The sequence below is a fragment of the Tachyglossus aculeatus genome, chromosome 10, assembly GCF_015852505.1.
Source record: "Tachyglossus aculeatus isolate mTacAcu1 chromosome 10, mTacAcu1.pri, whole genome shotgun sequence".
Classification (NCBI taxonomy): Eukaryota; Metazoa; Chordata; class Mammalia; order Monotremata; family Tachyglossidae; genus Tachyglossus; species Tachyglossus aculeatus.
The window spans coordinates 20,952,401-20,976,223 of record NC_052075.1 but is presented as its reverse complement, the minus strand read 5'-3'; the positions used below and the strand labels follow the sequence as shown (position 1 = coordinate 20,976,223).

Sequence of the window (23,823 nt, the reverse complement as noted above, 5' to 3'; positions counted from 1 at the left end):
GGCAGAGACAGTGATTCCATATTGAAAACTCTCTCTAGACTGAGAACAAACAAAAGCACCAAATGAGTATAGGTTAGAGATTCCAAATCTAACATTTTACATCATAATCAATGGTATTTACTGAGTGCTTACTGCGTGCAGAGCACTGTATTAAGCCCCTGGGTGGGTATGAGTTGGTACACACATAATGCCTGGCACATAGTAAGCGCTTAACAAATACCATAATTATTATTATTATTGGTAGAGGATGAGCCAGATAATATAAATAAATTATGGTTACATACCTAAGTACCTTGGGGCGGAGAGAAGGGGGAATGTCAAGGGTTCAAAGGGGCGTAATGCAAGTGCTTAGGTGACATGGAAGGGAGAGGGAATAGGGGAAATGAGGAAGGTCTCTTGGAAGAGATGTGATTTTAATAAGGCTTTGAGGTGGGGAGAGTCTGTCATAATATGGAGGGGGTGGGAGTTCCAAGTCAGAGGATGGACATGGGTAAGGCGTTGGTGGCAACACAAATGAGCTTGAGATACACTGAACAGGCTGGTATTGGAGGAGTGAAGTGTGGGCACTGGGTTGTAGCAGCAAGTCAGCGACGTAAGGTAGGACTGGGGATGAGCTGATTGATCAATCAAATCAATCAGAGGTACTTATTAAGCGCTTATGGTGTGCAGGGCATGGTGCTAAGCGCTAGGGAGAGTCCAATATAACAGAGTAGGTAGACATGGTGCCGGCCCACAACAAGCTTACAGTCTAGAGGGGGAGACGGACGTTGATATAAATAAATACGTGAAATAAATAATGACGGCAATTGTTAAGCACTTACTATGTGCTAAAATAAATGAGCAGCAGCATGGCCTAGTGGACGGAGCAAGGGCCGGAGAGTCAGAAGGACCTGGGTACCAATCTTGGGTCCACCGTGGGGTCTGCTGTGTGACCTTGGGCAAGTCACTTAACTTTGTGCTTCCTCTACCTCAACTGCAAATAGGGGTTAGTTCTGGGAGCCCCATGTGGGGCATGGACTATGACTAACCTTATCAGCTTGTATCTACCCCAGGTGATTGAGGGCTTTAAAGCCTATGATAAGGAATTTCTGTTTGACAAAGAGAGGGATTGGCAAGCCCTGGAGATTCCTGAGGAGTGGGGAAACACGGACCAGGAGAGTTTGTAGGACAATGATCCAAACAGCAGAGCAAAGTATGGACTAGAGTGGGGAGAGACCGGAGGCAGGGAGGTCAGCATGGAGGCTGCTGCAGTAATCAGGTTGCAATAATCAAAGCGAGATGGGATAAGTGCTTGGATTAAGGTGGTAGCACTTTAGATGGAGAAGAAAGGACAGATTTTTGCAATGGTGTGAAGGTTGAAATGACAGGATTTGGTGACAGATCGAGTATGTGGAATTAATGAGAGAGATGAGTGCTGGGCAGGGAATGTATCTGTTTTTGTTATATTGTACTCTCTCAAGCGCTCAGTACAGTGCTCTGCAAACATTTAGTGCTCAATAAATACCATTAACTGACTGATGGCAAGGAGTTTCTGTTTGACATGAAGGTGGAAGGGCGACCACAGGAGGTTCTTGAAGACTGGGGAGATGTCGACTGACCTCTTCTAAAGAAAAATGATCGGGGCAGTCGAATGAAGTACGCATCGAGACACAAGAAGCAAGGAGGTCAGCAAGGAGGCTGAGGCAGTCATCAAGGTGGGCTAGGGTAAGTGGGTCGGTGTGATAGCATTTTGGATGGAGAGGGGAAGGTGGATTTTTAGCTATGTTGTGAAAGTAGAACTGACAGGGTTTGGTGATAGGCTGAATATGTGGGTTGAATGAGAGATGAGTCAAGGACAACGCCAGGGTGATGGTGTTCTCTACAAGGATGAGAAAGACAGGGGGTGGACAGGATTCAGGTGGGAAGATGAGGAGTTCCATTCTGGACATATTTGTTTGTGGTGTTGATGGGACATCCAGGTAGAGCTGTCCTGAAGGCAGGAGGAAAGGTGAGACTGCAGAGGACGAGAGAGGTCGGGGCTGCAGAGTTGCCCATTCCTCTCTGCATCGAGCAGAAACTCCTCACCACTGGCTTTAAAACGTGAAATCGGACCTCTCCCTCCAACTTATCCTCTCTCTTCTCCAACTACACCCCTCCTCACAATCTTTGTTCCTCTCAAGCTCATCTACTCCCGATTCCTCATCGTCTAGCCTCCCATCGCCGATCTCTTGTTCATGCCCTTCCCCCTGCTTGCAACTCCTTCTCATTTCTTATCCAACAGATTACACCCTCTCCTCAAGCGCAATACCCTTCAGAAATCCCATCTCCAGGAGGTAGTTTCTCATCTCCCTAGGACATGCTCTCAAATTCTTCAGCAATTGTGTGTCACCTAAGCATCTAGGCACTCGCATCCCACTCCTCCCACCCCCATAACACTTATCTACCTATTTTTATTACCTTATTACTTCCTCCTAGAGGTAATTTTCTTTAGTGTTTGTTTCCCCCGTGGACTGTAAAACCCTTGAGAGTAGGGATTGTGTTTACTAATTCTTCCTCTCTGGCCCATGTGCACAGTACAGTGGTCTGTACACAGAAGGCACGCAGATACTATCGATGAAGTCTGGAGAAATCGCCCACCAAGCGTTATTTTTCTAGAAAAGACCCAGCTTTACCACATCTGCCAGCTATCACTTAGATTTTAAAATCTCATAATAATAATAATGATGGCTTTGTTAAGTGCTTACTACGTGCAAAGCACTGTTCTAAGCACTGGACAAACTCATAACCAAACCGCTCAACTACCAACACAATTCATTCTTCCTGAATCTTTTCCCTCAACCACCATTTACACTACAGTAACTCTGGTCTCATGCCTATTTCCGCCACCTCGTATTTTTCTTTCTTTCACACACAAACAAAAAATTTTAAATCTTCTAACCTCAGTAAGAGCCAAAGTGCTTTTTCTTCCTGGCTTTTTTTCTTTTTGTTTCATTGTTGTTCTTTCTTCAAACAGAATTTAAAGGCACTGGTTTTCTTGCACTCCTAAAGGTAGTGTTCTTTTCAACCCCACATTTCACTGTAAGTACCATAATGACCAAGGTACAGGACCCTCTACTGTATGAGTCATAGCCTGGCTCTCACACAACTCCCTTCACCAAGGGGGGAACGCTTCGGCGACCAATGTTTTAGAGCTTATAAGGGTCGCCCTGGGGAGGATAATTATAGGAAGAAATCTCTCTTTGCTTTCAGGATTCACAATTCTTTTTAAGTCTTCCGACCTCGAAGATTTCCTAATCAGGGTGCGGACCTGGCCTAGGCCAGGGTGCTTCTAGATTTCTTAAAGAGATGGACAAATTGCCTCATTAGAAAGCAGACATTTGCCATCATAACTCGAACTCTCGTCCGCCTCCTCCCTTTGATCTACAAATCTTTCCCCGTTCACCGGACCCCTGCTCACTTTGTCTTCAAGGCCTTTCTGAAATCACATCTCCTCCGGAATGCCTCAACCTTTCACCTCCCTACACTTTATCCCTCCGCTCCCTGCCACTTCAGCATTTCCATGCTACCTAAGCCCTTTGCACTTCTCTTCACACTACTCCTTCCTCCTGCCTGGAACTGATTTTAGTGCCTTGACTGCAAGCTCCTTGAGGGCAAGGATCGTACCCACTAACTCTATAGTATTTGCTCCAAGTGTTTAGTGCAGTGTTCTGCACTAATATGACAAACAAAGAGTACCAGCGGATGGGTGATCCCATCCCTTTGACCGTGTTCTACCCTAATTTGGCTAGGCAGAGTGAGGATTCAGCAATGGCATGAGACTCCTCCACTTCTTCGGCATCAGTGTGTTGAGAGGCCGGGCCCCTTGACTGCCCGAGCCTTCCGTCACACTCCGTACCAGCTGTGGGGAACTGATGACAAAGCTGCAGGAGGAGGCCCCACCTGCTCCTTCAATGCCCGAGGGCCAAAGTCCATGGCCAGGGAGAGAGGATGCCCAGCCCTCGTGCCCTTGAGAAGATCCCATCCTATCCTACTCCTCCAGGAAGGCAGGATTCATTCATTCATTCATTTAATCACATTTATTGAGCACTTACTGTGTGCAGAGCACTGTAGTAAGTGCTAGGGAAGTACAAGTTGGCAAAATATAGAGACGGTCCCTACCCAACAACAGGCTCACAGTCTAGAAGGGGGAGACAGACAACAAAACAAAACATGTGGTCAGGTGTCGAGTCATCGGAATAAATAGAAGTAAAGCTAGATGCACATCGGGGGCCATCTCAACATTGAAAAAATTGGGAAGGGTGTAGTCATCAGACTCTGAACGGCCCAAGTGCTGAGGAGTCACTACACTCGGCTCCTTTAAACCCAAGAAGAGGACCAGAGCATTGTGGCTGCTGTTCTTGTCTTTTTCTTCATTTTTATTTTTATTATTTTTCCCTGTGTCTTTTGCCAATCCCCTCCTTCCACCTCATTCTTGGATTGTGAGCCCCTTGGGGGCCAGGAAATATCAAATTCTCATCCAATGGATTCCTCCTCAGTGCTTCATAACTGTACCTTATACACAGTGGGCACTCAATAAATACTACGCAATGAATGCATTTATTAACCCAAAGCTTTCTAAATATGGAAGTCATAAGTGCCACTGTAAAAGCTGACACATTTTATTCCTTAAGGATGTTGCATACTTTGTGAGATGATGAATTTGAGCCAGTGAGAAGGACAATAGATTAAAAAAAAATCAAAATGGTATTCCATATTTGTGAACCGCTAATACGCGCATACTAACCAAGATCATAAGGTCCTCAAAGCGGAAGACTAGAACACTACGGAACAGACTATGAAGTCAATATATTACTGGCAATACTCTATATATTTTTCATGTCTTTTTACCTCCATGTTGCTGCAAACTCAGAATGGCTTAAAACACCTGACAACCACTTAGCTCAAACAGGAATGGGGAAGGTAACTGAGTTACTGTTAATAAGGTCATTCATTATTTTAGGTGAGGTAGGTAAAATGCTACTATGGCTTCAGAGCATCATAGAAGTATGGGGTGATTTGCAGGTGGATTAGAACAAAATCCAAGCTCAGTTGACAAGAATGACAGTCATCTGACTATGGCACCTTCGGGCTTCCATTTTAAAAAAGTATTTGTTTCCTCACCCGAACAGTACCTGTTCTCTCTCCCCTTTACACTGCGAGCGTTGGCTGTTTCCAACCTGATTACTACATATCTACCACAGCCTTTAACACAGTGCTTGGTATATAGGAGGTGCTTAGTTAATTATTTTCATCGCGATTATTGTTTGTAGTAAGAATTGTCTTTTTAAGAACTGGAGCCGGCTGCTTGGAAAGAGAAAATGTGCATCGGGGAAACTAAGGAAGTAATTAGTTATTCTCCAAATGTCTTGATTTAACGTTAAGGAAGACTAGTACTATGAAAGCATGACTTCCTTACATTTATCATGAAGTTCATTCATTCATTCAATTGCATTTATTGAGCGCTTACTGTGTGCAGAGCACTGTACTAAGTGCTTGGGAAGTACAAATTGGCAAAATATAGAGACGGTCCCTACCCAACAACGGGCTCACAGTCTAGAAGGGGGATACAGACAACAAAACAAGACATATTAACAAAATAAAATAAATAGAATAGTAAATACGTACAAGTAAAATAGAGTAATAAATCTGTACAAACATATATACAGGTGCTGTGGGGAGGGGAAGAAGGTAGGGCAGGGGGGATGGGGAGGGGGATAGGAAGGAGGGGGCTCAGTTTGTGAAGGCCTCCTGGAGGAAGTGAGCTCCCAGTAGGGCTTTGAAGGGAGGAAGAGAGCTAGCTTGGCGGATGTGTGGAGGGAGGGCATTCCAGGCCAGGGGGATGACGTGGGCCGGGGGTCTACGGCAGAACAGGTGAGAACGAGGGACAGTGAGGAGGTTAGCGGCACAGGAGTGGAGGGTGTGCGTTAGGCTGTAGAAGGAAAGAAGGGAGGTGAGGTAGGAGGGGGCGAGGTGATGGAGAGCACTGAAGCCAAGAGTGAGGAGTTTTTGCCTGATGCGTAGGTTGACTGGTAGCCACCGGAGATTTTTGAGGAGGGGAGTAACATGCCCAGAGCGTTTCTGCACAAAGATGATCCGGGCAGCAGCGTGAAGTATAGATTGAAGTGGGGAGAGACAGGAGGATGGCAGATCAGAGAGGAGGCTGATGCAGTAATCCAGTCGGGATAGGATGAGAGATTGAACCAGCAGGGTAGCGGTTTGGATGGAGAGGAAAGGGTGGATCTTGGCGATGTTGCGGAGGTGAGACCGGCAGGTTTTGGTGACGGCTTGGATGTGAGGGGTGAACGGGACAGCAGAGTCGAGGATGACACCAAGGTTGCGGACTTGTGAGACAGGAAGGATGGTAGTGCCGTCAACAGTGACGGGAAAGTCGGGGAGAGGGCAGGGTTTAGGAGGGAAGATAAGGAATTCAGTTTTGGACATATTGAGTTTTAGATGGCGGGCAGACATCCAGATGGAGATGTCTTGAAGGCAGGAGGAGACACGAGCCTGAAGGGAGGGAGAGAGAGCAGGGGCAGAGATGTAGATTTGGGTGTCATCAGCGTAGAGATGATAGTTGAAGCTGTGGGAGCGAATGAGGTCACCAAGGGAGTGCATGTAGATTGAGAACAGAAGGGGACCAAGCACTGAACCTTGGGGAAAGTAAGAGGATGGGAGGTGGAGGAGTAGCCTGCAAAAGAGACTGAGAAAGAATGACCGGAGAGATAAGAGGAGAACCAGGAGAGGACAGAGTCTGTGAAGCCAAGGTTAGATAGCGTGTTGAGGAGAAGGGGGTGGTCCACAGTGTCGAAGGCAGCTGAGAGGTTGAGGAGGATTAGGATACAGTAGGAGCCGTTGGATTTGGCAAGCAGGAGGTCATTGGTGACCTTTGTGAGGGCAGATTCCGTGGGATGTAGGGGATGGAAGTCAGATTGGAGGGGGTTGAGGAGAGCATTGGCGTTGAGGAATTCGAGGCAGCGGATGTAGAAGACTCGTTCAAGGAGTTTGGAAAGGAATGGTAGGAGGGAGATAGGGCGATAACTAGAAGGGGAGGTGGGGTCAAGAGAGGGTTTTTTTAGGATGGGGGAGACGTGGGCATGTTTGAAGGCAGAGGGGAAGGAACCAGTGGAGAGTGAGCAGTTGAAGATGGAAGTTAAGGAGGGGAGGAGGGACGGGGCGAGAGATTTCATAAGATGAGAGGGAATGGGGTCAGAAGCACAGGTGGCAGGAGTAGCACTTGAGAGGATGGAGGAGATCTCATCTGAGGATACTGCTGGGAAGGATGGGAGAGTAGCGGAGGGGGTTGAGAGCTGGGGGGTTGGAGAAGGGGGAGGAATGACTTTGGGGAGCTCAGACCTGATGGATTTAATTTTATTAATGAAGTAGGAGGCCTGATCGTTGGGGGTGAGGAAAGGAGGAAGGGGAGAAACAGGGGGCCTGAGAAGGGAGTTAAATGTACAGAAGAGCTGACGGGGATGATGGGCATGGGTGTCAATAAGGGAGGAGAAATAGTTTTGTCTGGCAGAGGAGAGAGCAGAGTTAAGGCAGGAAAGGATAAACTTGAAGTGAACGAGGTTGGCATGGTGTTTAGACTTTCGCCAGCAGCGTTCGGCAGCTCGAGCATAAGAGCGAAGGAGGCAGACAGTGACAGTGATCCAGGGCTGTGGGTTAGTGGTACAAGTGCGGGAAAGGGGAGCGAGGGAGTCGAGCTGAGTAGAGACGGTAGAATTGAGAGCAGTAATCTGATCATCAAGATTGGGTAGAGAGGAAAGGGAGGCGAGGCGGGGCGTGAGGCGCTCAGAAAGGTGGATGGGGTCGAGAGAGCAGAGGTCTCTGTGAGGTAGTAATATAGATTTACAGGGGAGAGGAGTGTGAGTGAGGAGGCAGGTGAGAAGGTTATGATCAGAAAGAGGGATTTCAGAGTTGGTGATGTTTAACTCACTTGCAAAAATGGAGAATAAATAAATAAAAAAGAAGCATAGCTAACTGCAAAGGATAAAGCTGGGGATGAGATGGGCATGAGTTTTGGGGAAGAGTATGGTACGCAGAGAGGCTAATGATGTAAAAGTGACAAGACCACTATGAAATCATAAAGTAACTCAAAAATAAGGGTTGGGGCCCTAAAGAAGGTCAGAAAATTGTACTTCCAGGTTTCTTTTGATACCAGGAAGCTTTGAGCCAGGCCCGTGGAGTGAAACTAAAAGCTCTCAAGCAAAACTTCCAGAGAAAAGACAAAAGCATAGGAATACTGGGAAGAAGAAAGCTGAGAATAATAGATATGACCGATGCTCTAGAAATTGTTGTAACTTTTTAATTTTGAGCTCGGGGGTAAAAAGGGGCAAGGATTTTATGGGGGAGGGGATTAAGATCAATCATTCAATAGTGCTGTGTGCCTCAGTTACCTCATCTAGAAAATGGGGGATTAAGACTGTGAGGCCCACGTGGGACAACCTGATCACCTTGTAACCTCCCCAGTGCTTAGAACAGTGCTTTGCACATAGTAAGAGCTTAATAAATGCCATCATTATTAATATTATTATTACTGAGGGTTTACTCTGGGAAGAGCCGGCTACTAAGTGCCGGAATACAATAGCTAGTAGACGCAATCCCGAATTCACGGTCTAATCGGGCTGAGGACTGGGAGAGCCTAACCCTACAGGAGCTTCTAATCAGTGGTATTTAGTGGGTGCTTATTGGCCTCAGAGCACGTACTGAGCGAAAGTACAATCCAACAGAATGAGCAGATATGATTTCTACCCATAAGGAAGATAGACGTTGAAATATATCATGGAGAGGGGAAATAATAGAGGGTAAGGCATTTACATAAATGTGGTGGGGCACGGGTATCAAAGTGCTTTGTCCTCATTTTGAGTCTTTTCATTCATTCAATTCAATCATATTTATTGAGAAGCAACATGGCATAGTGGATAGAGCATGGGAGTAGGAAGGTCATGGGTTCTAATCCTGGCTCCCCTGCTTTTCTGCTATGTGGCCTTGGGCAAGCCACTTCACTCCTCTGTGCCTCAGTTACCTCATCTGTAAAATGGGGATTAAGACTTTGAGCCCTGTGCAGGACACGGACTGTGTCCAACCCGATATGCACTGCTTAGTACAGTGCCTGGCACATAAGTGCTTAATTAATACCATTATTATTATTATTGAGCGCTTACTGTGCAGAGCACTTGTACTAAGTGCTTGAAAAAGTACAATACAACAATTAACAGTGACATTCCCTGCCCATAACAAGCTTACAGTCTCAGGCCTGCTGGGAAATTCTTCAATCTTTTCAGAGACCCGGGACGAGGAAAACTGGGAGCCTAGTCAATCAATCCGTGGTATTTTTTGTGCGACTCCTGCATGCAAAACTCTGTATTGAGCGCTTAGGAGATGAAGTACAACAAAGTGGATAGACATGCTCCCTGCCCACATGGAGAAGCAGTGTGCCCAACTGATAATGTCTAATCTTCCTCTCCAGACTGTAAATTTAATATGGGCAGGGAACATGCCTGTCAACTCTGTTGTACTGAACTCTCCGCACATAGTAAGCACTCAAAAAAAAAAAAACTGTTGACTGACAGAGCATGGGTCTAGGTGTCAGAAGGGCCTGGGTTTTAATCCTGGCTCTGCCACTTGCCTGCTCTGTGACCTTAGGCAAGCCACTTGACTTCTCTGTGCCTCAGTTGCCTCATCTATAAAATGAGGATTAAGATTAAGAGTCCTACGAGGGACAGGGACCATATCCAACCCAATTATATTGTATCAATCAATCAAAGTAAATTTATTTAGTGCTTGCTAGGTGCAGAGCACTTTACTAAGTGCTTGGACAAATAGAATATGACAGAGTTGATAAAGCCAGTGCTTAGTACAGTGCCTGGCACATAGTAAGCACTTACATATTTCAAAAAGAAGGAGTTTACAGTCTAGATGGGGAGACAGACACTGAAATAAATTATGACTATGTATTTAAGTTATAGAAAGATAGGGGTAGAGTGAATATCAAGTGCTTAAAGGGTACAGGTCCAAAGGCATAGGCAATACAGAATTTAATAAGACTCTGAAGGGGGTGGGGGACGGAGTGGTGGTTTGTCAGCTAAGAAAGGGGAGGGAGTCCCAGGCCAGAGGTAGGATGTGAGCAAGGGGTTGGAGGTGAGATGGATGAGATCGAGCTACAGTGAGCAGGTTGTGGCGCGCTTAACATCACCTTCTCAACTCAAAGCACTTAGTACAGTGCTCTGCACACAGTAAGCGCTCAATAAATGCGACTGAATGAACGCCCTCCCTCGCCTAACCCTTCGCAAATCTCGTACCACTAACCCACGGCTCTGAGTGCCCGCCACAGTCCGCCTCCTTCGCTCTTGTGCCCGAGTCACAGGGTCCTGCTGGCTATAATCTAGCTATCAGGCTGACCTCGTCCGCTTCAAGTTTATCCTTGCGTACATTAACTCTGGGCGGTGAAAATATTTCTCCATCCTTACTGACGCCCATGCTCACTGCCCTCACTGCTTGTTCCAGATGTTTACCTCCCTCCTAAACCCCCCCGCCACCCCCGTCTTCCCCATCTCTGGCCCTTAATGATCTAGCCAGCTACTTTACTAAGAAAATGCAAACTACCAGGCTTGATCGCCCTAAAATCTCCCCTGCCGATCCCTAGTCTCTCCCTCCTCCTGCCCCTTCTTCAACTCTTCCATATTTCCCAGCAGTATCTCAAGAGGAGATCGCCTGCCCTCTCTCAAAATCCACCCACTTCACCCACGCATTCAGCCCCATTCCTCCACACCTTATCAAAACACTTGGCCCATTCCCTTCTTCCCTCCCTAATCACCACCTTCAACTGTTCGCTCTCCAAGGGCTTCTTCTTCCTGCTTTCAAATATGCCCACGTCTCCCCTATCCTAAAATACTGCTCCTTGGATCCCACAGCTCCCTCCGGTTATCGCCCCCATCTCCCTCCTGCCATGTCTTAGTACAGTAGAGAAGCAGCGTGGCTCAGTGGAAAGACCACAGGCTCGGGAGTCAGAGGTCATGGGTTTGTATCCCGGCTCCCGAATCCTGGCTCTGCCAAATGTCTGCTGTGTGACCTTGGGCAAGTCACTTAACTTCTCTGAGTCTTAGTTACCTCAGCTGTAAAATGGGGATTAAAGCCTGTGAGCCCCATGGGGGACAACCAGATCACCTTGCATCCCCCCTGCCCAGCGCTTAGAACAGTGCTTTGCACATAGTAAGCGCTTAACAAATGCCATCATTATTATAATTACAGTGTAAGCGCTTAGTACAGTGCTCTGCACACAGTAAGGGAGTAAAGAGAGAGGAGAAAGAAGAGGGGGAAGTGAGAAGAGGGAGGAAAGGGAACCGGGAGAGAGAAGAGGGGAGAGAGAAGAAGGGTGGCAAGGAGGCAGATGCAGGAGTCTTGTCGGGACAGGATAAGTGCTTGGATCAGCGTGGAAGCACCTGGCATGGAGTGGAAAGGGAGGTTTTTAGCACTGTTGTAAAGGTATAACTGACAGGATTTGATGACAGACTGAATATGTGGGTGGAATGAGGGAGATGAGTTGAGAACGACACAGAGGTTACAGGTTTGGGAGGGAGGTAGGGAGGACAGTGGTGTTGTCTACAGGGATGGGAAAGACAAGGGGAGGACAGGGTCTGGGTGGTTAGAGAAGGAGTTCAGTTTTGGACATATTCTACACACTTGCTAAGCTTGGCTGTGACTCTAACTCACTTCACCCAAAGGGCCTCATAAAATATTTGATTTACGTTTGGACTGTTTCTATTTCCTCTTTACCAATCTCGACGGCTCCAAACTCTGATAAGGATTAATTTACACCCCCTGGATCGTATCACCCAACAATATTCAAACTACATCGAGTCACTGGCACGAAGGCTGATTGAGCCAGCCTTCAGAGAAGCCCAAAGGGATTAGTAGCCCCGGCTGCTTCTGTGCAAGGAGAGAGGTGGGAAGTTCCCCACTCCCATTATACAGAAAGGGAAATGGAGAGATGGTGACATCCCTAATGATAATAATAATATGGTATTTGTTAAGCACTCACTATGTGCCAAGCACTGGATCCCACAGCACTTACTTACATACATAATCTTTAAATCATATATTATATATTATTTATTTATTCATATCAATGTCTGTCTCCCTCTCTACACCATAATCTCATTATGAGCCGGGGACGAGTCTGCCAATTCTGTTGTACTATATACTATCCCAAACGCTTACTACAGTGCTCTGCGTGGTACTCAATAAATAACTGATTAATTGGTTGACTTATGTAGCATTTCTAGAGAACATTTTACTAGCCAATGGAGTCCACAATCATCTTTATGAGTTATTTGCACAATCCAGGTGAAACCAGAAAAGCAACGTTGCCTAGTGAATAGAGCACAGGCCCGGGAGTCAGAAGAACCTAGGTTCCAATTCTGGCTCTGCCACCTGTCTGCTGTGTGACTTGGGCGAGTCACTTCAATTCTCTGTGCCTCAGTTCCCTTATCTGTAATATGGGGATTAAGACTGTGAGCCCCATGTGGAACATGAACAGTGCCCAAATTAATTAGCTGGTACCTACCTCAGTGCTTAGTACAGGCCTGGCACATAGAAGGTGCTTAACAAATACCACATATAAAAAAAAAGATAAAAGCTAATCAAGTTGGACAGCTTGTCCCACATGGGGCTCGCAGTCTTAATCCACATTTTACAGATGGAGTAACTGAAGCACAGAGAAGTGAAGTGACTTGCTCAAGGTCACACAGCAGACAAGTGGCAAAGCTGGGAGTAGAACACAGGTCCTTCTGACTTTCAGGCCAGGGCTCCAGCCACTAGGCTCCGTTGCTTCTCATCATCATCATCATCATCAATCGTATTTATTGAGCGCTTACTATGTGCAGAGCACTGTACTAAGTGCTTGGGAAGTACAAATTGGCAACATATAGAGACAGTCCCTACCCAACAGTGGGCTCACAGTCCAAAAGGGGGAGACAGAGAACAAAACCAAACATACTAACAAAATAAAATAAATAGAATAGATATGTACAAATAAATTAAATAGAGTAAAAAAATATGTACAATCATATATACATATACACAGGTGCTGTCCACACTTGGGCATCCCGTGAGCCCCAACTTGCGTCACAGCTTTTCTGCAGAAGCGGCCCCCACAAAACCCCTACTGCTGCCCCATCTCTGGCCAAAGTGTACATCAAAGACCCGACGATTAAAATTCACACATCGTTCACTCATTTAACTGTATTTACTGAGCGCTTACTGTGAGCAGGCCACTGTACTAAGTGCTTGGAAGAGTACTATACAACAGTAAACAGACAAATTCCCTGCCCACAATGAGCTTACAGTCTAAAGGGCGAGATAGACATTACTATGAAGAAATTACAGATACATCACATTCCAGAGATCTACTGACTAAAGTTAAATGTGTTCCCTAAAGCCACTGTTATAACACGCAAGATGGTTATTCCTCCATGCTGGCAACCAGGTGTCACCTTCAAAGTCCTCACTGAAGATCTCTGACAGTGTCATTTATCTTCACACTCTGAATGCTTTAGCCAACCTGCCGAGAGTCTTCCCTTTTCTCTAATTTCCCTCCTGGTTCATTACTTCATCTCATATTGATGGGAGAGTGGAGAGGAAATTGCTACTGCCCTCTGTGTTTTCTTTCATCTTGTGTTACCCAAATAAATTGTGGAAATGTGTTCAGAGCATTCTGATGCCTGTCCGAAGTTCCACGTGGCACTGTATTGAAGCCAGTGCTCTTCTTCATCTTCATCATCATCGACTTTGGAAAACCCCATCTAACGCCAAACTTAGTAACTGCTTATGAAATGAACACTGCAGTTTCTCTGAACCCAAAATCGGCTACTATTCCCTTCGAAGAAAACTCGGTTGAGCTAATGATCGAAACGGACCTTTAAATTTCCCAGAGCCCTCCATTCAGAAATAAAAATAAAATATGTATCTATAGAGGTGAAAAGGCCCAAACTGTTTGATGGTACTACACAATAGTAAACAGAGCAATAGGTCATATTAATCATTACAATCTCCAATACACACTCACTATGAGCCAAAGACCTGTAGTACATATACAATAATCAGATTGGATACAGGCTGTTCCCTTTCGCTTATATTTATTCCTGAAGCTCAACACAATATGAAATTATAAACGCTTCTGGACCTTTTACAATACAGTCACATGAGAATGTGTGTCAACGCATCTTTTGAGAAATTCCTCAGTTGCTCCCACCTCACAAACACGATGTTAAGCGCTTACTACGTGCCAGACACCGATCTAAGCGCTAGGCCAGATATGAGATGATCGGGTGGGACACAGTCCATGTCTCACGGTCTTAATCCCCATTTCACAGATGAGGCAACTGAGGCACAGGGAAGCCAAGCGACCTGCCCAAGGTCACACAGCAGACAAGTGGCAGATCCGGGACTAGAACCCGGGTCCTTCTAAGTCCTGGGCCCGTGCTCTCACCACTGGGCCATTCTGCTATTGTAGTGAATTCCCCAAGCACTCAGTACAGAGCACTGCGCACAGTAAGCGCTCAAGAAATACCACCGATTGGAGAAGTCAGGGTCAGTCAGGTAGACTGAGGAATCCCATGCAGACGACGCGAGTGCGGAATGATCGATTAAATTAGGAGAAGGGGTCCCAAACCGCAGCCTTGCCAGATGGTCTCGGCTAGCCGGTGGGAAACGGAGGACAGCCCGGCCCGAGAAGGATCAGTCCGAGAGGTAAGAGAGCCGGGTCGGAGAAACCAAAGTTGAACATGATTTCCAGGAGGCGAGCTAATCCACCTTGACCCATCATCATCATCAGTCGTATTGAGCGCTTACTATGTGCAGAGCACTGTACTAAGTGCTTGGGAAGTACAAATTGGCAACATATAGAGACAGTCCCTACCCATCAGTGGGCTCACAGACTAAAAGACCCAGGTGGCCAAGAGTCTCAAGAGCATCAGGAGAGAGTAAGGCACGCGCTTTGGTCCAAAGGAGGTCACCGGCGACCTTGGAGGGGGCCAAAACTGGACTGTAGAGAGTCAACAAGGGCGACAGGGAGGCAAAGGTGCGTGTATTCAGGAGAGGTTGGAGGAGTCTGGGCAGCAACGGAAGCAGGGGGAAAGCGGAGTCGCTTCCCCAAGTTCTAACTCCAATGACCTCACCGCTGTTTTTGAGCTCTTGCAGGGTGCTGGATTACGAAAAACTGGCAAGTTCCATCTCGTACCGGAGGCGGGAGGAAGTGAAGTAGGTGGTCGGGCAAAGAAAGGGCCAGGCACAAGCGGGGGCCGAGGGGGAGGGCGTCTCCTGGTACACCAACTCCACCCCGTTTCTCTGGTCCTTCCCGATCGGCCTTAGAAAATCTGGCCTACGGGTCGATCTGGAGTGCTTCTCACTATCTGCAATCTGGGCTGTTTACTAATTTTTGTCTAATCACCTTTCATCTGCCCTTTTTTTCCACATCCTTTGCTGCATTTGAACGGAAGTTTCTCAAACATCTTTCAGGTCTTTGTGACTCTCCGACTGCAGTGTGGTCAAGTGGTATATATGTTTGTACATATTTATTACTCTACTTATTTTACTTGTACCTATCTATTCTATTTATTTTATTTTGTTAGTATGTTTGGTTTTGTTCTCTGTCTCCCCCTTTTAGACTGTGAGCCCACTGTTGGGTAGGGACTGTCTCTATATGTTGCCAACTTGGACTTCTCAAGCGCTTAGGACAGTGCTCTGCACACAGTAAGCGCTCAATAAATCTGATTGATGATGATGATGATGTGAAAGAGCCTGGGAGTCATAGGACCTGGATTCTAATCCTAGCTCCGCTGCGTACCTGCTGTGTGACTTTGGGCACGTTGCTTAACTTCTCTGGGCCTGAAGCCCCTCACCTACAAAATGGGGATTCAGTATCTGCTCTCCCTCCTACTCTGACTGAGCCCCACTTGGGAGCAGATGAGTACTTGGCACATAGTAAGCACTTAAATACCACCATCATTATTATTATTATCATGTTGTATCTACCCCAGGGCTTAATACAGAGCTTGGCCCATAGGAAGTGCTGAACAAATACCAAAATTACTTTTACTATGATTATTAATAACTCCAGCCATGGTTTAATTTTTCCCAAATCATCTTAGAGAAGCAGCATGGCTTAGTGTAAACTGCAAGGGCCTGGAGTCAGAGGATCGGGGTTCTCACCCTAACCCTGCCACTTGCTTGCCGTGTGACCCTGGGCAAGTCACTTCTCTGTGCCTCAGTCTCTTTACCTGGAAAACGGAGGTTAAATCCCGCAGCGTGGCCTAATGGAGAGAGAACGAACCTGGGGGTAAAAAGACCTGGGTGCTAATTCCGGCTCTGCCACTCATCTGCTGCTTGACCTTGGGCAAGTCACTTCACTTCTCTGTGCCTCAGTTACCGCCTCTGTAAAATGGGGACTAAGGTGGTAAATCCTGTGCGGGACAAGGACCGTGTCCCACCTGATTTGCTTGTACCCACCCCAGCGCTTAGTTTAATTTGCACATATTTATTCTATTTATTTCATTTTGTTCTCTGTCTCCCCCTTCTAGACTGTGAGCCCACTGTTGGGTAGGGCTCACAGTGCCTTACCTCCTTCCCCTCCCCACAGCACCTGTGTATATGTATATATGTTTGTACTTATTTATTACTCTATTTTATTTGTACATATTCATTCTATTTATTTTATTTTGTCAATACGTTTTGTTTTGTTCTCTGTCTCCCCCTTCTAGACTGTGAGCCCACTGTTGGGTAGGGACCGCCTCTATATGTTGCCAGCTTGTACTTCCCAAGCGCTTAGTATAGTGCTCTGCACACAGTAAGCGCTCAATAAATATGATTGAATGGAGTCAGAGGTCATGGGTTCGAATTCCAGCTCCACCACATGCCTGCTGTGTGACCTTGGGCAAGTCACTTCACTTCTCTGAGACTCAGTGACCTCATCTGGAAAATGGGGATTAAGACTGTGAGGCCCACGTGGGACACCCTGATCACCTTGTATCCCCCCGGCGCTTAGAACAGTGCTTTGCACATAGTAAGCGCTTAACAAATGCCATTATTATTATTATTATTATTACTGTGCCTGGTATATAATAAGCTCTTAACCAGCTTATTATTATTATATTATTACTTAGACTGTGAACCCATATGAGACAGGAACTATTCAGTCTGTGTATACTGTATCAATCCCAGCACTTAGTACAGAGCTTACCGCAAAGTAGGCACTTAAAAGCAACCACCCCCTTTTGTCTTTCTCATCTCATCCCAAGGAGGCCTCTCTGATCACTCTTCCTTAATGCCCCATCCTCCTCCTCTTGATTTTTTTTTTTTACCAATTACTCACGATAAATTTCTCGTTGCATTGAAGAGGAACATGTAAGCAGTGAACTCAAACATCAAATTCACTCTTAAAAATAAAAGCGGAAAAATTATCGAGGCCCAAGTGAAATAGGTATCTTTCATTCAATCGTAGTTATTATTCCACTGTATTTATTAGGCACTTACTGTGTGCAGGGCACTGTATTGAGCGCTCAAGAAGGCCCAACGGGGCTGAGAACTGTGGAACTCGGGCGGAGCTTCAATTGATCGATTTTGGAAACGATTCACTTCCTAAGGCGATCCCCAAATCAAGCCCCATTTTTGAAGTTCTCTTGGAAGGCGCTCTCCGTTTCAGAGCTCGGAAACACTGCACCATTTCCTTAGCGCGGCAGGAGCTCGAATCCCCATTTTACCAAACTGCTATTATCGCCTTTCATTCAAACACTACCCCCAAGAGTATTTAATAAACATAGGAACATATAGTACATCGATTCTTTCTTAAGGCACTCAATTTCCTGTTTCCCTTGCTCCCCGGGATAAAACTGCGTAAGGCCGTTATTACGGCAGTTAAGAAAGCCATTCCTGCCTGTGCTTTCCTTCCTCACCGGGTAGCCAGAGCAAGGGTCTTTAATAATAACGACGACGATGGTATTGTTCAGTGCTTACTATGCGACTTCCCAAGCGCTTAGTACAGTGCTCTGCACACAGTAAGCGCTCAATAAATACGATTGATGATGATGATGTGCCAAGCAATGTTTGAAGCGCTGGGGTAAATACAAGGTAATCAGGTTGTCCCACCTGGGGCTCACAGTCTGGAGCCCCATTTTACAGATGAGGTCACTGAGGCCCAGAGAAGCAAAGCGACTTGCCCCAAGTCACACAGCTGAGAAGTGGCGGAGCGGGGATCAGGCGACCTCTGACTCCCAAATCTGTGCTCTGGCCATTGAGCCACACTGCTTCTCAAGTGCTCTGAGAAGTGAACCCACTGTGGTACAGGCCCCGTCTGCCCCGAGTCAATCAATCGCATTTACTGAGGGCTGACTGTGCGCAGATCACTGTACTATCATCACCATCAATTGTATTTATTGAGCGCTTACTGTGTGCAGAGCACTGTACTAAGCGCTTGGGAAGTACAAGTTGGCACCATACAGAGACAGTCCCTACCCAACAGTGGGGGAGGCAGAGAACAAAACCAAACATACTAACAAAATAAAATAATTAGAATAGATACGTACAAGTAAAATAAATAAATAGAGTAACAAATATGTACAAACATATATACAGGTGCTGTGGGGAAGGGAAGGAGGTAAGATGCTGGGGGGGTGGACTAAGCAGTAGGGAGAGTACGATGTAGCAATGGAACAGATTCCTTGGCCACGATGAGTTTACAGTCTAGAGGGGGCACAGGGATCGTATCAAACACCATTCTCTTTTATGAACCCTGGTGCTCAGTGTTTGACACAATAAGGGCTGATGAACACCACCGTTTCGCTTCTCTTTTAGGTGGTCGAGAGCCATAGGAGTCCACTCCTCATTTCTTCTGGAAGCCTACAGGTCGGCCGAGATGGATGCTGATGGTTGGGAGAGAAACAGATTCCGACCCCCTAGCCCGTCGCGTGACTTTTTTTGACCCTCTAATCGAGCCCTCCGCCCGATTCCGGTCAGTTTTTTCTCGTTCTCATCTTTCAGACCCTTTATGGCCTGCTGAGTATGTAATAATAATAATAATGGCATTTATTAAGCGCTTACTATGTGCAAAGCACCGTTCTAAAAGCTGGGGAGGTTGCAAGGTGATCAGGTTGTCCTACTTGGGGCTCACAGTCTTAGTCCCCATTTTACAGATGAGGTCACTGAGGCCCAGAGAAGTGAAGTGACTTGCCCAAAGTCACCCTGCTGACAGGTGGCGGAGCCGGGGTTTGAACCCATGACCTCTGACTCCAAAGCCCGGGCTCTTTTCCACTGAGCCACGCTGCTTCTCCAGGAGCCGATCCTTTCCCCTCCTCGCATCCGCCCCGACGGCTTTCATTTCAAATAACTCTCCGACCTTGGGAGCTCCGGCACTTGCCTTCCTGAAGAGCTCAAAGCACTTTAGTTATCACCACGGGCGTTCCTGGGCGGCACTCAGGACGGACTCCCCCGTCGGACGTGGATCCATTTGGTCCCCGTGGGAGGAAACGTGTGACGAGTGGTCGACTCAAGGTCGCCTGTCCAGTCACTGGGATAATGGAGACCCCGAGGCCGGTTTCCTGACGATTCCAAAATGGCTTTCGGGAAAACTGGGCTCCCCCCAGTACTGAGTCTGAGCCGCCAAAGGGAATATCCTCCAACCCGTCCGATGGAGGTCCGAGCGAACAGCTGGAGCACCCAGCCATTAGCTGAGGCTTGCTGGCCTCCCAAACCTCCATCCCCGCCCCCCCGCCAACCCCTCTCCCTCCTTAACCCCTCCCTCCCTGGAACCAGGCCCACTAGCCTTCCTTCTCTCCACCCCCCGAATAGGCCCTCTCTTCTCTTTAACCCCTCCCTCCCTGGACCCAGACCCCCTCACCTTCCTTCTCTCGGCCACCCCCATCTCCTTAACCCCTCCCTCCCCGGAACCAGACCCCCTAGCCTTCCTTCTCCCCCACCCCTTTCCCTCTTTAACCCCTCCCTCTCCGGAACCAGACCCCCTAGCCTTCCTTCTCTCCCCCACCCCTTTCCCTCTTTAACCCCTCCCTCTCCGGAACCAGACCCCCTAAGCCTTCCTTCTCTCTTTCCCTCTTTAACCCCTCCCTCCCCGGAACCAGACCCCCTAGCCTTCCTTCTTTCCCCTTTCCCCCTTTAACCCCTCCCTCCCTGGAACCAGACCCCCTAGCCTTCCTTCTCTCCCCTTTCCCTCTGTAACCCCTCCCTCCCTGGACCCAGACCCCCCAGCCTTCCTTCTCCCCCACCCCTTTCCCTCTTTAGCCCCTCCCTATCCGGCCCCAGACCCCCATCCTTCCTTCTCTCCATCACCCCTTTCCCTCTTTAACCTTTTAGACTGTGAGCCGACTGTTGAGTAGGGACTGTCTCTATGAGAGGCCTACTTGTACTTCCCAAGCGCTTAGTACAGTGCTCTGCACACAGTAATTGCTCAATAAATACGATTGACTGATTGATTTAACCCCTCCCTGCCTGGACCCAGACCCCCCAGCCTTCCTTCTCTCCATCGCCCCTTTCCCTCTTTAACCCCTCCCTGCCTGGAACCAGACCCCCTAGGCCTTCCTTTCCTCCCCCCCCAACCCCCTTTCCCTCTTTAACCTTTAAGACTGCGAGCCCACTGTTGGATAGGGACTGTCTCTACGTGTTGCCAACTTGTGCTTCCCAAGCGCTCAGTACAGCGCTCTGCACACAGTAAGCGCTCAATAAATACGACCGATTGACTGATTTAACCCCTCCCTGCCTGGAACCAGACCCCCTAGGCCTTCCTTTCCTCCCCCCCCCAACCCCCTCTCCCTCTTTAACCTTCAAGACTGCGAGCCCACTGTTGGGTAGGGCCTGTCTCTACGCGTTGCCAACTTGTGCTTCCCAAGCGCTCAGTACAGCGCTCTGCACACAGAAAGCGCTCAATAAATACGATTGATTGATTTAACCCCTCCCTGCCTGGACCCAGACCCCCTAGCCTTCCTTCTCTCCATCACCCCTTTCCCTCTTTAACCCCTCCCTGCCTAGAACCAGACCCCCTAGCCTTCCTTTTCTCCCCCCCCCACCCCAACCCCCTTTCCCTCTTTAACCTTCAAGACTGCGAGCCCACTGTTGGGTAGGGCCTGTCTCTACGCGTTGCCAACTTGTACTTCCCAAGCGCTTAGTACAGCGCTCTGCACACAGTCAGCGCTCAATAAATACGACTGACTGATTGATTTAACCCCTCCCTGCCTGGAGCCAGACCCCCCGGGCCTTCCTTCTCCCCGCCCTCCCCCCACCTCCATACAACCCGGGCCCTCCTTAGCTCCCCCCCGGGCCCTTCCCAATTCAACCCGGTGATCCAGTCATGTGGGGGTCTCCCACACCCACCCCAGCTTCCTCTCACCTTTCCCGTCCCCTTTCTCCCCCTCCCAGAAGCCTCCCTCGCGGCAGGCCGGGGCATCCTGCGGGGCACTAGGCCCGCAGCCCGTCCTTCACTCAAACCTGCCCGTCATCCCCTTGTCTCTGCCCTCTCCTGTCCTCCTGTGTCTCCCCCGTTGAAGCGTGGGGTGGGGGGGGGGAAGGTGAAGGGGGTCTCCCCGGGGCCCACGGACCCACCTTGAGGGTCGGGTACTCCTGCACCTTCAGGGTCATGGAGAGCTGAGCAGCTGATTCCTGCACCGCCATTTTGGCTCGGCCAAAACATTAGGGACCAAAGGGAGCCACCTCCACGGCGCAAGGCACGCCGGGAAACTCCCTCCCACCCCGAAGGATGGCGGTGGTGGTGATTGGGGGGGCGGGGGGGGGGCGATTAACCAATCGCTTCCGCCCCGCCGCCTGTGGGGGCGGAAGAACGCGCAGGCCCTTTCGGAGAGACGCCCGCCCCGGCCAATCCCCTTCTTCGTTTCATGTCTCCTACCCAATCAGGAGAAGGGGCGGGCCGAGAGGCCGTTTCCTATAGGGCCGCGCACGGGGAGCGGGCGGGGCCGGGGAGGCCGGGCGTGGGTCGGCCAATCAGGGCCCGGCTTCGCCGCCGGCTCCCCCGGGCGGGGGCGGGCCCTCCGCGCGGACGGGCGCCGCCGCCGCCCAATCCCCGCGGGCGGCGCGCTCCCCGGCCGCGGGCGGGGGCCAATCCCGAGCGGGGGGCTCCCGGGCGCCTCCTCCCGGAGTGGAGCGGCTCGCGGGGGGCCGAAGGGGCCGCTCTCCGGGGCCCCCGGGCGGGCGCGGGGGCCAATCGGCGCCCTCCGCGGGGGCGGGCGGGCCAATGGGGGAGGCGGGCGGGCCGGACGGGCGGGCCGCGGGGCCAATCGCGGGCCGGGCTGGGGCGGCCGGGGGCGGGCCCGGCCCGGCGCGGAGCCGCGCGGCGGGTGGGGAGTTTGGCGGACTTTGGCGCTGTTCGGGGGACGCTAGTAAGTTGCGGGGAGGAGGGGGCGGGCGGGCGGACAGCCGGCGGGAGGGCGGGCGCGGCCGGCGGCGAGGGCGGCGCGGCGCGCGGGAGGGACCGGACCCCCGACGGCCCGGCCCGATCGTTCCCCGGGCACGGCCCGGCGCGGGCGGGAGGGAGGGAGGGAGGGGCCGCCACCCCCCCCCCCCCCGCCCCGCCGGGCGCCGGAAAACCCAGCTCCCCCCCGACCCGACGCCCGTTGCAGGAAGAGGGTTTCTTTTTTTGGGGGGGGGGCGGGAGAGAACTCCTCCCTCCTCCTCCCCCCCATCTCTCCTCCTTCTCTTCCTCCCCCTCTTCCTCCTCTTCCTCCTCCATCCCTCCTCCTCCTCCATCCCTCCTCCTCCTCCTGCCCGCCCCCCGGAGGGAGCGGGGCCGGCCGCGCGTCCTCCCAGGAAAACTCCCCGAAACTTGCCTGGTTTTTTTTTAACCCCCCAATCTCTCCCCCCTCCCCCATCGGTCGCCGGCTTTCCTCCTCCTCCTCCTCCTCCTGCTCCCCCCGTCCCTCCTCCTCCCCCCCGGTGGGTGGGTCGTGTTGGGCCGCGGCCCCCGGGCGGCCTCCTGGGTCCCTGGCGGGCCGGGCCCCCCGGGGGAAAGCCCAGGACCGGCCCAGGCCCGGCCTGACCCGGCAAACCCCCCGTGACACACACACACACACACACACACACACACACACACACACACACACACACACTCTCTCTCTCTCTCTCTCTCTCTCTCTCTCTCTCTCTCTCTCTCTCTCTCTCTCTCTCTCTCTCTCTCTCTCTCCCTCCCGCCCAGCGCGCGCGGCAGGTTAGGAGGGCACCCTGACCCTCCCCCCAGTGCTCCTCCTCCTCCCCATCCCTTCTTTTTCCACCTCCTTCCCATCCCTTCTCTTCTTTCTCCACCTCCTTCCCATCCCTTCTGTTCTTTCCCCACCTCCTCCCCATCCCTCCTTTTCCTTCTCCACCTCCTCCCCATCCCTTCTCCTCCTCTTTCTCCTCCTCCCCTTTCTCCACCTCCTCCCCATCCCTTCTCCTCCTCTTTCTCCTCCTCTTTCTCCTCCTCCTCATCCCCTCTCCTCTTTCTCCTCCTCCTCCTCCTCCCCATCTCTCCTCCTCCTCCTCCTGATCCCTCCTCCTCCACATCCCTTCTTCTCCTCTTCCCCATCTCTTCTCCTCTTTCTCCTCCTCCCCATCCCTTCTCTTCCTCCTCCTCCCCATCCCTTCTCCTCTTCTTCTTCCTCACTCTCATCCCTCCTCCTCCCCATCCCTTCTTCTTCTCTTCCCCATCCCTTCTCTTCTTTTTCCTCCTCCCCATCTCTCCTCCTCCTCTTCTTCTTCCTCCTCCTCCTCCTCCTCCCCATCCTTTCTCCTTCTCTTCTTCCTCTTCCTCCCCAT

At 49.8% G+C, this 23,823-nt stretch overlaps 2 protein-coding genes across 3 annotated transcripts in view; one reads left to right on the top strand and one right to left on the bottom strand.

Moving 5' to 3' along the window:
• Positions 1-21,756, bottom strand: part of MAEA (macrophage erythroblast attacher, E3 ubiquitin ligase) — a 139,577-nt gene extending 117,821 nt beyond the window's left edge. For both annotated transcript variants that reach the window (XM_038752374.1, XM_038752376.1), the window contains exon 1: positions 21,622-21,756. In XM_038752374.1, coding sequence (XP_038608302.1) covers positions 21,622-21,690 — 69 coding nt within the window. In that variant the 5' untranslated portion in view covers positions 21,691-21,756. The remainder of the gene's footprint in view (positions 1-21,621) is intronic.
• A 609-nt stretch (positions 21,757-22,365) lies between these two features.
• Positions 22,366-23,823, top strand: part of CTBP1 (C-terminal binding protein 1) — a 368,238-nt gene continuing 366,780 nt past the window's right edge. The window contains exon 1 of the mRNA XM_038753245.1: positions 22,366-22,412. The gene's annotated coding sequence lies outside the window, so the exon portion shown is untranslated. The remainder of the gene's footprint in view (positions 22,413-23,823) is intronic.